Here is a 17,844-nt window from a genome sequence, read left to right as displayed (position 1 = left end):
AGTTATTCTTCTCTTTTGTTATACTGGGCAACAGTCTTAATCTGGAGGGCTGTACTCAGTTCTACACATATACTTACTGCTATGTTTCTTTTACCCCCTCCATATGTTTTCACCTTCAATTTATTACAGAAAACATCTCTTGTATGCTGAAATCCAAGCCCAAACAAAGCTTAGTCCAGTTTGCCAATTGGCATTTCTTCCAGCTCCTAAGACATCTGTCCTAAATCTTAAGAATGAGTGCTTGCAGGAGGCATCTAAAGAATATCAGAGAATCACAACTACACACTAGAAGCATAATGCAATAAATAGGGATCCCTTAACAATGGTATGTTCAACATCTATCATAAGCAACAACACTGCTAGCAGCAGATCCTGATTTTATTGAGAAGCTGGAGAAACTCCCACTTCTCACATCATTTATCACAGTTGCAAACAATGGCACTGGCAGCATCTGCTCCAGGCTGTGATGGATCATGTGCATGCACGGGATTGCTTGGACATGAAAGTCCATTTTCAGGGAGCATATAAACAGGAAGGGGAATGGCTGTTTGCGAGGGTAGATAGTGATAGGAAAATGGGGAATGGTTTTAAGCTGAGACAGGGGAGGTCTAGGTTAGATATTAGGAGGAAGTTTTTTCACACAGAGGGTGATGACACACTGGAACAGGTTGCCCAAGGAGGCTGTGGATGCCCCATCCCTGGAGGCATTCAAGGCCAGGCTGGGATGGCTCTGGGCAGCCTGGTCTGGTGGTTGGCAGCCCTGCACATAGCAGGAGGGTTGAAACTGGATGATCACTGTGGTCCTTTTCAACCCAGGCCATTCTATGATTCTGTGATATTAAGTCCTACAGAACAGTGAATGTATTCACAGCACTGATTTACAGTTGTCTGGGATATCTCCATTTGAAAATTGGAGGAGAGGCAGATCAGAGCCTAGAGTGGCTGGGGCAGAAATGGAAGTGATGACATCAGTAACTCGCTTGTTCCTCAGCACAGAGGCTCTAGGAGGACTTTGGTATTTCCTGTTCATTCCCAAAATACTCTGCTCAATTAAATACCCTTGCTGTATCTAAGTTTATTTTCTGTGGACATTTGATGTTTCTGGCCGTTTTCCCCAGCAACAACACTATCTGGAATACCCAAGCCCTCCATTTCCCATTTACCATAAGCCAGAAGAAGTGTAAATACACTGTGCAGAACAAATGGCTCCAAAACATAAAGAAGGTACTTCTATCCTTAATGACTAAAAATAACCCTCGGTCTGGTACGGAGTACCATGGAAAACTCACTGCTGAGATCAAATACTATAGCAACTGACCTGGTTACAACAGTTCATTTGACAGATTTGTTTCTTGGTTAATCACACATAGAGGAAATGAAAACGTATTCTCAGAAATCATCCTTCAGTGAGAGCCTTCTGCATGGGACATGCTGGCACCAGCTCCTTCCCAGCCAGGGTGCTGGGCTGGCGTGCCTGCAGAGGCTGCTGGCATGCCTGTAGAGGCTGCTGGCATCTTACCAGCCCTCCTCCTACTCTCAGTACAGAAGCAGTAACGACAGATGTTAACTCTAAAGAGACACAGGTGAAGGTTTGCAGCTGCTCAGGCTTTGTATGTAGTCAGGCACTGTTTATAGTCATTTGAGCAGTTGTTCCCAGTTTCCTCCTCAGAAAAAAAGGCCAGCACAGCACCCTATACATAGCATGAGTGAGATTGGCAGAGCTTCAGAATGCTAGCAACACAGCTAGCAACATGCACACCACAGTTTAGCAAAGAAAACTCTACATCACCCAGGAAAACACGCAGTGTGTGTAAAAGTAGTCCTGAAACACTCACAGTCACTCCAGGCAAGTGTCTTAAACGGGTTGCCAGTCATGGTGGATCTCTCAACTGATAGCTCCTCTTTGCTTTCTTCTTAAGAACCTGAGGAATTTTTGTTAAAAAAGATATAATAATCTCAAATAATGTCCTTAGCAGATCAATATGATCTGGAACCAGCTGCACATAAGCCCAGGCAATAATAAGCTGCAGATGATTAAAGTAAAGATTTTCCTCAAGGAAAATATTATGAATTAGAAAGAAAAGCTACCTCTCATGCAAGAAAGGCAGATTTGACATGGACACGCCCGTACTCTGAAATGGGAATGTGGGTATTGGTAATATGGTTTCTCTTCCTTCCCTTTAAATTATCATTAAAAAAGAGCCAAGGCAGAATTTTCCGTGCAGATATGCTACAAAAATGAGTGTGATGTTTTGGCCTAACAACAGCCAGTTGTATTATAATGCAAAGCAATAATAGAATGTACCTTACTTTTTTTCTAAAATCCCATTAATGAGTAATCCTGGCAGTATCTGAGATGCAGTTTTGTGAAGAGATTCATAATTTTGCCTGCAAGACCACAAGATGATTCACAAAGGAAAAGAACTGTGCCTGTATACCTGTACGTGTATGTGGTATAAAGCCCGACTGTGACTTAAAGACAGCATATGAATAGAAACTAAAATGCCAGAGGAGGCAACGTAGCATATATTTGTTGAGTGTGCCATTTTCAGATGTAGCATTTTGGTTCTTATTTTAATAAATAAGATGAAAGGATGAGGGACATTTACGAATCACCAGTAGGCCAGCTGCTAGCTACTGTTACGCAGCAGTTTCCTATGGGAAAGGCCAAGATGGGATAAAATAATATGCGACAGAGGAGCTGAGGCAGACAGTGCCGGCAGCGAGACTCCTGCCGTCCATAGCACGGTGCAGAAGCAGTGCTGCTCTGCCCTGATGGTAACTGCTGACACACACTTCAGGTGGAGAACAAATCCCAGACACCATCTCGTTTTGCATATGCCCACAGGTGTGGCAACCGATTTTCCTGTGCTTTGAATGCCCAGTGCTGCTTCCCAGCCACTTAACCAACACCGGTGTGTGAAGTGCTGGCACTGCATGAAAAGGGGCACTGGGAAGGCGATGGAGCTGCCTCGGTGGAAAATAGCGAATCTACCTCAGTTCTGGGAAAAGCATGCGAGTTTAGAAATGACGACAACCAGGAAAACCACCAACTCAGATGCTCAACCAAAACACGCTATTTTCAAAAGGTGAGCACGAGTTCATCCAAGCACTGCTCACACCCATCATGCGCCGCAAGCTTTTCACAGACACGGCCGTGCTTGTCGAGCCCGTGCAGTCACAGAATCACAGACCGTTTGGGGTTGGAAGGGACTTCTAAGCCCACCCGGCCCCAACTCCTGCCGTGGGCAGGACTGCCCCCCACCAGCTCAGGCTGCCCAAGGTCCCATCCAGCCTGGCAGGGATGAGGCACCACGGATTTCTCTCGCCCCGCGGCGCCCCCCCGGGGCCCGGCCCTCACCTGCCTCCGGTCGTGCCATGGCGGCGGCCACCGCCCGGCTGTTGACGTGGAGACGGGCCGGTTGCTACGGGACGGCCTCCCCGCCCCCGCGGGGCCTGCGTGTCGGTTACCGTGCCGTTCGTTTTCCCCGCGGTGAAACCGCGCTGAGGAATGAATAGTCTTGAGTTTGTGGTGTTTGCTTGTTAGCCTTTGTTAATGCATTTATTTCTCTGTGAAGGGTACAGACTTGGGTGTACGGAAGGGCTGCGAGAGGGAAATGCGAATAAATTCATTGCCAACAGACGCCACGATGACTGAGTGCATTCAGTGCTGTAGGAACCAAAATAACGTTTGCCATACGTATGACAGGAGAGTCACAAGTATCTGGATTTAGGAGGTCAGAGCTTTGTGTCCTTGCTAATTCTTAGCTCACAGTAAGCAATTGGCTGTATTTGTATTCAGGTTGGATATTAGGAAGAGCTTCTCAGAAGGAGCGGTGAGGCAGTGGCACAGGCTGCCCAGGGAGGGGATCAAGTCACCATCCCAGGAGGTGTTTAAGAACCGTGTGGATGCGTGCCTTAATTTCAGGTGAGATGGAGTTTTTCTCTTTGGAGTGTCTGATATGATGCAACGTTTTGGTTCTAGGAGAAAAACAATGTTGATAACACAGCAGTGTTGATAATTGCTGTTGGGCAGTGTTATACGGAGCCAAGGCCATTCTCAGAGAAGGGCTTGGTGAGCTGGGAGGGGACAGAATTAGGATAGCTGACTTGAACTGGCCAAGGAGATATTCCATACCATATTCATGCAGGAGTTTTTAAGGGAGTTGGAGTTCACCTCTCTCTTGCTGCTTGGGCATCAGTTGGGGGATGATGAGCAATTGCTTGTACATCACTTGTTGTATACATTCATATATATATATATATACACATAGTCAAGACTATTATCCTTTTCCTTCTCCTTCTCCTAGTAAATAATTTTATCTCAACCCACAAATTCTGTTTTTTTTTGTTGTTGTTTTTTTGTTTCGCCCCCCCCCCCCTCCCCAATTCTCTCCCCCATCCCACTGGGAAGTGGGGGAGTAAGGGAATGACTGTGTGGTCTTTAGCCACCTGCAGTGTTAAACAACACTGTGGCACCGAGGGACATGGGTGAGTGGGCAATACTGATAATAGGTGAATAGTTAGGCTAAATGATCTTAGAGGTCTTTTCCAACCTTAATGATTCCATGATTCTAAAAACAGCTGTGTGTCCTTTGTTTCAGTCAGCAGCACAGCAGATGTAGCATGCTGCTGGAGAAGCCTGACTGAAAATTATTCCAGTGGAATGCAAAAAAAAAAAAAAAAAGCATACCATAAACCCAAACTCAATATTAAAGGGCTCCTGCTCCTGTCAGAAAGCCAAAAACACAGAACAGGTTTGTTTAGGCAGTACTTGGGCTGCAAATGTTTTCATCTGTCAGCATAATTTTCATCCAAGCAAAAAAATAATACAGATCTGCACACGTTCTCCTTTATTTAACTTTATTTATACAATCATAAAGCAATAAAAGATGGGTTATATTGTAGGATTGACTAATCATTCTTATCTACCTGCCCATGTTCAGTTGGAAATCCTCACCCATGCACACGGCCCAGCCACTCCACGCATGCCCCACTGTTGTCTGCTGCTTTGCGAGACAGCATCGTAAACAGGGATAGGACAGAAAAGTGCCTTATAAGGCCAATGGCTCAGCTACCAGCACCTCATTCTGGCTGGAAGCTGAGTTCCAGCTTCTCCTGCAGTTGGAAGTAAAGGTTTGAGGATGAGCCAGGACTCGACAAATGGTTCTTGATTGCACAACTATTCCCCTGAGGTATAGAAAAGACATTTATTTCTCAGCCAGGAAACAGTTTCCCATTAGGTCATTAAAAATAGTAGGCACTGAGTGTTCTCAGGATCCTCACTGTAGTAGCACAAGCTGCTTTACAGACCTGGATGTTAAGGAGGGTGCTTTGAAAGTTTCTCTTGAAAGTTAAAGTGCAATGGGTTTATAAGCAGGTGCCCCAGAATTAATCAAATAAATATCCTGATTTGTTTCCATTTCTTCCAGCAGTGAAAGTTCTTTATCACACACCTAATATGATTTGGTTGGGTAGCTTTTTCTACATTATACAGAATAAGCCTATCTATCTTCATGCTTAAATGTCTGTAAATGTATTAATCATGGATTAAAAGAAAAAGCAATTATATGTGCTGTAATTGCCTATGCAGAGTCTGCCAAAAACCTTCACTCTGGGCTTGGCTGCCCTGAGCACAACATGTTGCAAGAAAACATTCCTTACGACTGGAGCCACAGCACTTCTGAGATGACACCGAGCCTGATACAGCCCGGGGCAAAGGCTGGCAAGTGACCTGGAGCTCCCGCAATTTTCCTGATCACCTGCTGTTGTTTTGTAGGCGATGATCTTCCCAGGGCAGACAACGAGATGCTCCCAGCACATCAGGGACAAGTAGCTCCGTGTTGGTGTGGAAGCCCCGGCTAGCCGCTGCTCGCTGCGCGGCTCACGCTGAAGAGAGGAATGAGTTCTCCAGATGCTGCCTCCCAGATGAGGCAAGGTTGTGTAATAGAGGAGGCAGGGATCCAAGTGACTGTGGAGCAGGACCTCACCCCTTGTACCGGGGCTATGAAAAGAGCCATAAAGCTGTGCTGTCATCTGACTTATAAGCTGAATGATGCAGTGATACAGACAGTGGAAGGCATGCTGTTATGTCATTCACGAGTGACCACATCGTGAAGCAAAGTACTGAGATTGCATTGGCAAGCATAACGTTGTCCTGGAATTGCATTGGCAAGCATAACGTTGACGACTTGAGAATATTTCACCTATCAATAAAAGCATTTCATCATCGTATTTTCCCATGGCTGAAAATTGCCACTGTCAGCATTTCCTCTGTATTCCTGCTTACAGCATGAAACTGTTTGCTTAGTTTTTACAATGACTTTTTTTTTTCAACCAAAATCTAAAGATGATCTGTTCTCTATTTTCCAGCTTCACTGTGTTCTTCATTAAAAATCTTCATCATTTTCCCTTCTTCTTTTAGAAAATTAGAACAACATTTCACACAAATTCGCAGATGTTCCTTATGCATGCAGAGCATTACATGTGCTGCACCCAGTGTAAGTGCTATTGTATGAATAAAGAGACAGAGCATCCCGTGCTGGGATAGTCAGGTTGCTCATAGCACTACCAGGAATGATGCTTCACCAGGAAGCTCAGGGCTGTCCCACATCCTGCCCTGCAGTGTCACACTTCCTGTTGACTCCCTCTCGAGGAGGCAGGAATCAGTTGCAAGGGACAAGGAAGACAACAAAAGTTGAGTTCATGTTGTCCTTATTGTACACATCTTACAGTGACTGGCTACAAAAAGTGCATACACCAAACATTCAGTATATCAGCATAGGCAGAATGTAAGAATTAGCAAGCCAAAGACATGCTATATTTTAAATACTGCTTTAAGGTGTATATTCTCACCCTTCAAGCACCTCCTTAAGAAAATGTGGCAAAGGATATGGTTGAGAAGTGGCATGAAATTAAAGATAGGGGCTGCCTAGTGAGAGAGCAGGAATAGGAGATGGCAGAAGGGAATAAACTAAAACTTCAGGGGACAAAGGTAAAAGCAGAAGAGGGGCTCACGGGCAGGTGGCTGATGTGCAATGTTGGGGAGAAGGAAGAATTCAAGCAGCAGAAGTGATATCTTTGTTAAGGACAGTGCACAACAGATCAATGAGAAATAAAAAGCAAGCAAGCAAACAAACAACAACAATTAAAGATAGCAGTACTTCATGACCTTTGCATTTAAATGCTGCACATCTGGATTTGCCACTCTCTGGTACCTACAGAATGTTTGTGTCTTCTGGAACAGAGGATGAAAGACATGAACACTGCTGACCCCTCATTGCTGCAGGGTGATCTTGCCTTAGTTGTATCAGCTGCATTTCTTGCCAAGAGGCTGCTTGCACAAGCACAGAAGCATGCTGGCAGGCACAGTGCCCATCCTGGAGAGGCTGTACTGGAAGGAGGATCATGGGTGTGAGCTGCATGGAAGTGCCTTCCTCAAAAGACAAAGAAGAGGCTGCAGAGCCCATGAGGGAGTGGGTCAGTTTGCATCCAAGGGGAAATTTTCAATGGAGGAGTTGAAATAAAAGCAAAGAAGACATTTGTTAATATTTATCTTGGATCCAAATGCTCCTTTTACACCATTTCATACATTTTACAGTGCTGAACATAGAGAGACATTGAAAGTTCACCACGTAGGAGGCAGATAGAAAATGAACTGTTTCCTCCAGTAAGGGAAGATTTGGCTCTTCCAAAGCCCTTGGGAGAAAAAGCAGTAGTCATGCAGTGGTTAATAGTAACTGGTTCAGTGCAGGACACTCATAAAGAACTGTGCTAATGTGGTGAATGGTACCAAAAAATCTGAGATCTGTACGGGCAGTAATGGGTGTGAAAGCTCTGGGAGCAGTGGTGTGCAAGAAAGCCTCAGGGTATCTCAGAATCCCTGGGATTCCAGCCAACTTGAAGGCAGTTTTTTGATAGGATCTTGAGGTTGAATCCAACTCAAAGGACATCTATTTATAATAAAAACAGCCAGGTTGTTTTATTTATAAATACCCCAAGCCACACAACATTCACAGCAATCTAGCTGTGTCTTGACCCTGCCATTCATGCTCAGATCACACCATCAATGCACACGCAAGGAATTTATTTTTTTAAGTGCTTGCCTGTATGTTACATATATTTCTGTCACATTGCCTGCCTTTTGTAATATGCATTCCCTAAAAATCCCTGTTACCATGACTAAGCCTATGAGAGAGGGGAGTGCTGAGAATGACAGAAAACAAACAAACAAACAAAAAAAGAAATGAAAAAAAGAAGAAAGAAAAAAAGGATCACTAAATATTAAAAACAAAGACTCCGTTTCAAAGTTGCCCATCTTGCAGAGCAGATAACAGAGAACTTCACTGCAACAGTGAAGCAGGCATGTTAAGACTTCTAATCAAGCCTAGACTTGAGGTATTCAACTATTAGACCACTGCCAAAAGTACAGCCCAGGTGGTGTAAGGAGGCACCAGCCCCCAAAGCCACTGCAGGCGGGGGCAAGCAGGAGGCAGCTGTGGATGAAAGCAAGCACAGTTCTGCAAGGTGGGTAGCATCGAGGAATAGCAAATTCAGCACTACACACCTATACATGAAACATCATCAAGCTGCTTCCAGGTAAGACAAGTTGGGAATTTTAGCAAGATCATAGAATCATGGAATCATTTGTGTTGGAAGGGATTCCTAAAGGCTGTCTAGTCCAACTCCCCTGCAAAAAAACAGAGACACCTACAGTTACATCAAGTTGCTTAGAAGGTCACCTTTTGGACAGCAGTAAAAACAGCTTTATCCAGTTTAAATAAAGTCAATCTGCATTCATCTGGTCCTCAACCAGTAAACAGACAGTAAACATATCAGTTTGAAAAAATATTTAAGCTAAATTACTTGCTTTCATCCTGGATATAATGTCACGGAATTATCAAAAAGTCTAACTGGAAGTGAGGCTCAGAGGAGGCAATGCTGCTGCTCGCCCCTCAGGATGTGATCAGCTTCAGGTGACTCTGTCATCGATGAAACAGGATTAGTCACAGCTCCTCACCTGATCCCATGCAAAGTCAGCAGGGAGAGTGAGGCAGCCACTTCTCCAGACCTGTAGGCGCTCTGCCTACCCAGACAGTGTGCACTCCTAACAGGCAGCAAACGTTGGCAGTTTCTCAAATTTGAAATGGTTGTGCATGAATGTCTGGCAAGTCTAGCTATCAGCGTTTATTCTGAGTTGTTTTCTGACCAGGCCTGTGTTTTGTGCAATAGATTAATTTCTCTATATTAATTCATGACAGGAGTTATTTGGCCAAAATACATGTGTCATAGATGATAACTCTACACAGAAGGATGTATGTTGGACATTTATTTCACATATTCAGAAATACCTAGTTTACATATGTCTGGTACATATGGGGCTGCGTCAAGAGAGGGGAAGGTTGGATATCAGCAGAAGGTTCTTCACCAGAGTGTGGCCAGGCACTGGCACAGGCTCACCAGGGATGTGGAACTGAGCTTGCCAGAGTTCAAGAAGCATCTGGACAGTGCTCTCGCACATATCGTCTGGTTTTTGGGTGGTGCTGTGTGGAGCCAGGAGTTGGAGTCAGTGATCCTTATGGGTCCCTTTCAAATCATGATATCCTATGATTCTACAATAATTACATTTGCAAAATGTAAGATTATATATAAGGATTGGCTTTCTCTTCACTGGCAGACATACAGTCCCTTCACATCATATGGGTCACATCAGATTCTACAGGTGACATTAAAGCTATTAATGTTATATTTTAGAACATACTGACTTGTAACAATATAACACAGATTTGGTGTTGGTAAAATCCAGAACCACTTTGATAAAACAAGAAAATAAATGTGTTAAGAGTTTGAGACACTTTTCCACCTCTTTTTGTATTTATCTGTGCTACATTTTTGATGGACGTGTTGCTTAGCATATTTTTAGGCAGGACCTTGTGTCTAAATAAAATCAGTTCTCTTCTCCTAAAGCATTTTTTAAAATGTTGCTACCACTGAGCTCATTCAGAAGAGGTCAGAGGCTTCAGTGTATTGTAATTATTTTTCCAGTCTGAGCACAATTAGGATAACCTTCAATTACTCTTCACAACATATTATACTACCTACTCTAGCATGTATTAAAGTTTTGAAATAATTCAAAGATAACAGCTTCCATGAAGTACGTGCTGACATGCTGATCTCAAGCTGCTTCCGCTGGCAGGACATACGTGTCTCTCAGCTGGGATGCTGCTGGGGTGATGGATAACATGAACTGTGGCCCTCCTCGGATTGTCACATGGGGTTTGACCCGTCATGACAAGGACACGCATCACTCTGCAATGATCACCAATGGGACATGAGGGTTCTCAGTGCACACAGATGAGGAAGAGGAAGGAGCAGAGGGATGATGCTGGAAGGCTGTTTTACACCCCCTACAAGGGCTACAAGGGCTGGCAGGAGGTGCTGGCACGGACTTGCCCTCTTTTGGAAATGGGGTGCAGGAGTGTAATTAAGCCGATCAGTGGAGTTATGGCCCCTCCCATTTTTCCCATTGTTTCCAGCTGCAGACCTTCTATCATAATTATGTCACATTAGTCTTAATTTTCTGTAATACTCCACAGTCGGTGTGTGTCTTCATAACTCAGGGCCCATTTTACAGATGAGTCACATAATAGTCGAAGTTATTAACTCGTTACACGGCTGCCTACTATCCCAAATTTTACAGTGTTCCGACATTGCTCACAGATGTAAAATCAGGAGCCACTCATATTACTCACTGCTCAAGAAAAATAATGGGAAGAGCTGGCATGCCTCTTGTTTTACAGGGCCCAAGGCCACAGTGTTGTGTGCTGGCCAGTCAGAGGGGCCTCTTGTTCTACAGGGGTGGCTGGGAGCACCCTGCAGGCCTGCGCCTGAGCCGGGCCATGCCTGCCTCATGAGCAGCCCCACAGAAGAACCCTATGGAGCACTCTGAGGCGCACCTGAGTCAGGACACCAGCTCGTGCCCCTCAGGCTCTAATTAAAGTCCACACATGGGAATAGACTTCCAATTAACGTGGTAGGCCTGGAATGCGCTGTGGGATGTGGAGAGGACCAGAGGCTGCTGCAGAAAAAAGAAGTAATTGGAGTGTTTAAGTGACGAGGCCCTCGTGATTAGTGCATGTTGTCCCATGAATTATCACCCAATCAACTGGCTCCAGGTTCTGAAGAAGATGCTCGTGGGAAGGTTTTTCCAAGGCTTCCAAGAACCAGGCTTCTCAGCAGTCTGAACATCTGAGGAAATCAGGCTTTTGTCAGCTCCCTTGCTCCTGGGCTTCCCACGTCACAGCATGGGAAAGAGCCAGAGCTCTGGGCAGCTTAAAGGCCTTAAGGAAAAATTTGCAAGGAACAAAACAGATACGTCATCCAGAATGTTATCCTGGAAAAAAAGGCCAAAAATCTCCTTCCATGGGAAATCTCAGGGTTGGTTTTTTTTTTTTGGTTTTTTTTTTTTTGTTTGTTTTTTTTTTTGTTTTTTTTTTTTTTGAATGACTTCTTGTTTTGGAATTTAACTTGGAATGGAGATTCTAAGAGTCTGCCAATCCAGTTGTGATTCAGCTGTTACTCACCCATAAAATGAATAACTTCGTGTCCTGTTTCTTAATTCATAGAAGTTTAGGATCAATTTATCATGACAAAAATATTATGCAAAAATATTATGCAAAGCACCATTCAGGAGAGAAATAAGGAGAGAATCTGTCCGAAAGACTGCTGAAGCCCAAGAGACTTATTTTTCTACACAAAGGTAATATAATTTGCTTTTTATTCTGCTTTGCTTAAAGAAGAACTATAACAGTAAGTTCCACCATTAGCAATACCTTCCACCATTTCACGCCTCAAAGCTGTGCAACCTGCACTAAAGACCTTGTGCCACCAAGGATGCCCAGAGTGCTCAGTATAACACATCTGCAAATAGTAATCAGACCATTATTGTGTTTCCTGCAGCTATCTAGCTGGGCTTCAGATGCGGTTAAATTTTGTCTTGCAGTGGTATTGCAAAGGAATACCTAAATAAAGCTGTGGTTTACACTGTGTTCACAGTTAGTGGTCTGTGCTGATAAAAAAAAAAAGGGTCTCAACCCCAAAGAAGTTGTTGATTTTTGTCATAAAAAAAAGCACCAAAGCCAGTTTGATATGTAGCAAGCTAGGAAAAATGGTGTTGGCACTTACAGTTCGTATTGTTTCTGCTAAGTTATTTTCAAGTATTTGAGGTGACACAGGGTGACACAACAACTTTTGAGTAGTTTAATGTTTCTGATATTGTTATGACAACAATAAACACAGAAAATGCTGTTGCCTTCAAGAGCAAACAAGAGCTCTGGGTGAGGTGCTGCAGAAAGCCCTGCACTCCCTGCTTTGACTCCCTGCTCAAGAGTCTTCCCAGAGTCCTCCTCAGCCTCCCTTTTTTGGTTCTTCTCAGGGTGGGTTCAGTGAAAAAGCAGCAGCTCCAGAATCTTGCCAAGAAATATCTGGTTTTGAAAAATATTGTCAGCACCCTGGGAACCAGGAGCCAGGATGCCCAGTCTCTAACCTCAGTTAAGCACACTAGACTGAGTGATTGCCGCTGATGAGCTGAACACAGACACTCCGAAAGTCCAGAATAAGACACAAACACGTTTCAGCCCCACTGCAGCCAGCATGCCTCAGTGAACCTGCATGTGTAGCAAGTGAAGCAAAATTATTTTTGTACCACTCCAACAGTCTTTCCTTTTGCTTATTTTTATGCTACATTTGCTTTGTTTTGCCTTGTCTTGTAATTTCCATCAGTCTGAAGAAATTCATACTTGGAATTCATAAGTACATCATAGGAATTTTCTGGGAAAGAAAGAGGTTTAGGCAACTGGCAAGGGAAGACTAATATTTTTGACAGATAGAAGAACACAGAAGTCAGCACAGCCTATTAGCATCTTCAAGCTCTTCACCATTCTAAATCAGGAAAAACAGGCACACTTCATTTCTTCCCTCCGTTTTTGCTTGCCATTCGGTAAAGCATTCTTTCAATAACAAAAAAAGTCCCTGTACTACCATAAGTGAACTCTAGTTAGCTTGAAAACAATCTACAGTGACAGCACATATTTCCCAGACATTCTCTGCCGTACTTTTCACACTCCGTTCTTGCTGGAGTTAAACACCGGAGTCCTGTCGACACCACAGAAATAAATGTTCAACTGATTCATATATACTGGTGGTAAACAATCAACTCTGTAATGCGGTTGGTAATAAAAGAGGAAAGTTGAGCCTTTCACTTTTCCTGCTTTACTTCTTGGGGGTCAGCAATTAACTGTGAGCGCTCATTCCAGGTACGCAGAAAAGATCCAAACTTTCACTGGAAGAGTGTGTTGTTTTTCTGGTTGAAGATTAACTCCGTCATAAACTCTTTCTTTCCTGAGAGGAATAGCTTTCAGATATTTGAAAACATGCAAAATGAAGACCAGCAGCTATTCTGCTGTGTGAACACCTGCTTTACTTCTCTTGAAGCTGAAGAATATTGTGCCCCGTAAGAAGAAAATACTCTTTGTTGTCACAGCCAGAGATATTACAGCACTTAAATAATTTTGATTTACTTGATTATTCAGATCAAACTAAGAAACTGATCTTTTACCTTACATGTTAAATACATCCTCACGTTGAAGTTTAACATGCAGTAGAAAAAAAGAGGCTACTGCTTCATACTTCTGCATATATAAAAATAACATTCTATGCTTGGCCTGGTGTATGGCCTGGCTGGTGCTAACGTACAGAAAAAAATAGCACACTGACAAGCACGTGATGTACGTGCAGGTGCAATTCAGACATTATTTTTCAGTTCATTGTTGTCAGCTTCACATAGGAAGGAAAGGAATGTGTGTCGGGACATTTCTATTTCTATGCAGATCACCCAGCCCCTCTTTGTTTCTGCTTCCCTCTCGCTAATGGTAATGAAACACGCTGACATTCATCTCAGGCTGATGTCACAGTTCCCCTAGTTAATATTTGCAAAGCAAGTAAGATGGAGCATGCTGGACCAGGGAACTAAGAGTATTCTTGGTTTTACTTATTCATTCCCACATCAGTAGCAGATTTTTTGAAACTATTTCTCTAATTATACACTTATAATTAAATTCTTATTAATTGCAGCTGTATAGACTTTCACATTGTCTTTTGCTTGGAGTATTTCTGTAGAAAACTGCAAACGACATATCTGATATTTTTATTATTTCCTTTTCCATTGGGAGAATGTTAATGGTTTTCTAATGTCATCACTCTCTCTCATCTCCATGCACTTAGTAAAGCTGACACAAAAATGCCCAGCTCTGGGACTTAATGCTTGCATTGAACCTCCATAAAAACACTTCTCAGGCAAAACCTTAAGGAGCGTGGTGATAGCTTCATTTAGCACATTCCTGAGGAACTTCCCAGATGCCATTATTAAGATGTTACTATATTTTTAAGCTAGCTAATTTTCTTGTGTGCTCTTTTCTGCTGTCCCTTTTGATATCTATGTGCATTTTTGATGCATGCTCAATCTTTCAGATGCACAGGAGGGACAGAAAAGACTTCAAAGGGGTTCACATGTGAAATGAAGAACCTGACTAATTATTGCAAATACAAAGAGCACATTTTCTATTCCTGAGAGCTTGCCTCGTTGATCATTCTGCTGAAAAATATAGGAAAATGTGGAGTAACTATAAACATGGAGTATCACCTATGAGATACAAAAGCTTGCTTTGAAGCAAGGCAGTGTGCGTGGAAGATTATTCTCGGATTAGTTTAGGGAAGGGAGTTGGGTCCACAGCCTGCTTCATGCCATTGTCATCAGCAGTTCACTCCTTTTTATTCTTTACGGAGGGTCTGCTCTACACCACAATCAGTTTCATGGATGCGGGGCTATAAAAATTGCATTCATTTCTAAGACTGGCTGCTGAGGGAAGGAGATAACGAGGGCTGACAGGAATGGCTGGAGAAAAGGTAGCAATTTAAAAGATTTTATATAAAAAATCACACGGTGTTCAAGAATGCTGGCTCCTGGCAATTACTGAAAGCATGAGTTGATTACAGCTCTGCTGCAGTGGAGGTCTTCCCTTCTCACTGCTCCCAGGTCACCATTCAACACTTCCACATATCCGCAGTGCTGCGCATATTACCATTCTTCATGAGGAAATCCCTTCAATTTGCATCAGATTAGGCCATTGCCCATTGCCTTTCCCACAGGCACAGGAAAATGGAAAAAAAAAAAAGAGAGAGAGAGAGAAAAGATGCCTCCCTTTTTCCTAAAGAAGCATTATCAGTCAAACAATATGTCAGAGGAAGGAGCTGACACATTTCTTGATGCACCCATCCCTAACTGCAGACCCTACTCCTCTCCTCAGTGGCAAAATTCACACTGAAGTTGGTGAGTGCCTTTGCCTGAGTCTTTTCAGTCCAATGCCAATGGAGATCTAGCATTTAAGGATTATTTTATTGCCAGCCAGAGCCTGTTCCTTTCTGTACCTTCAACCGTGGCTTCCATCTCAGATCGTACCACAGAAATCTTGCTGCCCAGTACTTTATTTATGTGACTACTGGCAGCTGTGCTCACCAGCTTCACAAAGCAGAACAAGGCATTTCCCAGATACTTTCTGCCATGCAAACAAAGCCAAGCACCAACAAGGTGGTGAGGTGCTGGAGGCTGGGTAACCCACTCCCGAGAACCAGATCTGAGTGTGCTTGTCACACATTTAATTAATGTTTATATTATGATGGCTCCCACTGGCTCCTAGATCAAGTGCCCTTCGTAGATTGGGATCTATGAAAACAAGCCACACACCGGTTTTGGAGAAGGGAAAATCATCCAGTACACACAAAACAATTTCTTAGACTTTTAACGTAACTGCTGTTTTACATGTGCCTGCCTGTAGCTGGGAAGCAGCAGCTGTGCACTCACAACAGAAAAGGGCCTTGAAAATGCTTCATGGGAAGATGAGATTGCCTCAGGAAGCATCTTCCACGCAGAAGAGGATGTCATTGAGGAAAGTGTTAAGGGGGAAAAAGGAGAGAATGAGCTACAACCACAAAAATCACTGATAAAAGGTCTGCGGGAAGTGTAACCTACTGAAATTAAACCTTAATCTCCCTGAAAGGAGTTTGCCTAAAAAGATTGATTTTCAGTTCAGAAACAAGACAAGGCAAGGCATTTTTAACAGCACCCACAGTAGCTGTAGCTGAAGCAGAAAATCACAGAATGGCAGAATTGTAGGGGTTGGAAGGGACTTCTGGAGATCCAGTCCTTTGGAAAAGAAGTCTTTAATTCAGATTTTGAGTTCAGTTGTGAGAGCAATGCCGCCTACAGCAAACTGTGCAGTGGCTGTGCACCATCATACAGTTAGGACAGTTGAAATGATTTCTTGGAATGACTCTGGGTGCTTGTGTTGTCCACTAAACTTGTTTTTCATTCCTCATCCTCCCTCTGGCTTATTAGTCTAATTGCATTTTCACAAACATTGCATTTCTCTCAGTGTATTCTCAGGCGGTAAAGGCTTGCGCCGTGCAAACTGCTCAGCTGTCATAAATGACAAGGCTGCAGCTGATGAAGACAGCAGCGATAACATCAGGCTCTGTACACTGAGACCTATTTTTAAACTTTTGCTGTGTTGAGAGGGGAGGGTGTTTCCAGCAAATATAATTGAGAGGTGGCTGGGTGCATTGCATGCTACAAATAATTTCTCATGCAAATTTTGCACAAAGATGTGCTTTAGGTTGTCTCTTAACCTTGAATGAAAGTCATCCATACAGAGATGAGCATTCTTTTCTTTTTTTCTTAATAAAAAGAAGGAAGTGTGATATGTTATCTTCATGTCGGAAAGGATAAAATAACTTTCTGGGGTGAAAGAGGCACATGAAAATAATGTATTGGCTGCAGTTTGTGCAACATAGTTCTCATGCAAACTATCGGAACTTGGGGAATCTCCCCAGAGACATCGGCACACGTCAGGCACTGAACAGCACTGAGCCCTGAGCTGCAGCTAGCAAGAACCTGAACCCTGATTCTGCTCCCCTGCAGCTGGAGAACAAAACATTGTAGTTCACTAGAGCCCAGCAATGCTTGTGTCTTCAGAGTCCTGAAGTGAGCTTCCAAAAGCCTTATTATGCCACTCAAGAAGCAGTGAAGAATCATACTCCAAAATCATGTTTAATTTCATCATTTTGCAGCGATCGTCATGCAGTGAGCACAGTCATTCATTATTTATTTCAAAAGTGGATTAAAATGCGCCCACCGCTGAAATCAAAACAAACCTTTTAAGCTAATCTCAGTAATAAACAGTCCAGTCATTTCTTTCAGGGCTGAAAATTTATGTGATGCCATCAAAAAAATTATTATAAAAGTTAATAAGCTCAGCGCTGTTAATTGATGTGTTCTGCATAGTCCTTAGCGTATAAATTCTGTGATTTTATGACATAAATTAAGTAAAATTAAGGAACGTGTTTTAATTCTTAGGCCCATTAAACATGCACTGTATTCTAGGCATTAGAGAGCCTGAAATTCACAGCAGACATTTAATGAATGATCAGATCTGGAAGATATAATTTGTCATAGCCACAAAAAGAGCATGGTAAAAACCAAGCCTGACAAGTTAATTTAAGAAGTCTGAATATACTGGATGGTGAGATTATTTGCTAACATTAATGATTTTACTTTTTTTTCTTTTTTTTTCTTTTAGTTTATTTTGGCAGATAGGAAAAAAGGTAAATTAGAAATTCTACAGCATACAGAGTTCAAACCTTGTCCAAAAACATGTTTAAATATTGAATGCTTACAGGATGCAATTTCTTATGCTTTTCATACAGCATTTCTTCCTCAGAAAACTCAGCCAG

At 42.9% G+C, this 17,844-nt stretch overlaps 1 protein-coding gene across 1 annotated transcript in view; it reads right to left on the bottom strand.

The window, feature by feature from the left end:
• Nucleotides 1-3,388, bottom strand: part of VWA3B (von Willebrand factor A domain containing 3B) — a 68,979-nt gene extending 65,591 nt beyond the window's left edge. Inside the window, exons 1-2 of the mRNA XM_042868396.1 lie at nucleotides 3,362-3,388; nucleotides 1,836-1,922 (exon numbers count right to left, since the gene is read on the bottom strand). Coding sequence (XP_042724330.1) covers nucleotides 1,836-1,875 — 40 coding nt within the window. The 5' untranslated portion in view covers nucleotides 1,876-1,922; nucleotides 3,362-3,388. The remainder of the gene's footprint in view (nucleotides 1-1,835; nucleotides 1,923-3,361) is intronic.
• Nucleotides 3,389-17,844: the final 14,456 nt, after the last annotated feature.

The sequence above is a fragment of the Lagopus leucura genome, unplaced genomic scaffold (assembly GCF_019238085.1).
Source record: "Lagopus leucura isolate 7727_CA_CO unplaced genomic scaffold, USGS_WTPT01 Super-Scaffold_100001, whole genome shotgun sequence".
Lineage (NCBI taxonomy): Eukaryota > Metazoa > Chordata > Aves > Galliformes > Phasianidae > Lagopus > Lagopus leucura.
This window is presented reverse-complemented; position numbering and strand designations above follow the sequence as displayed.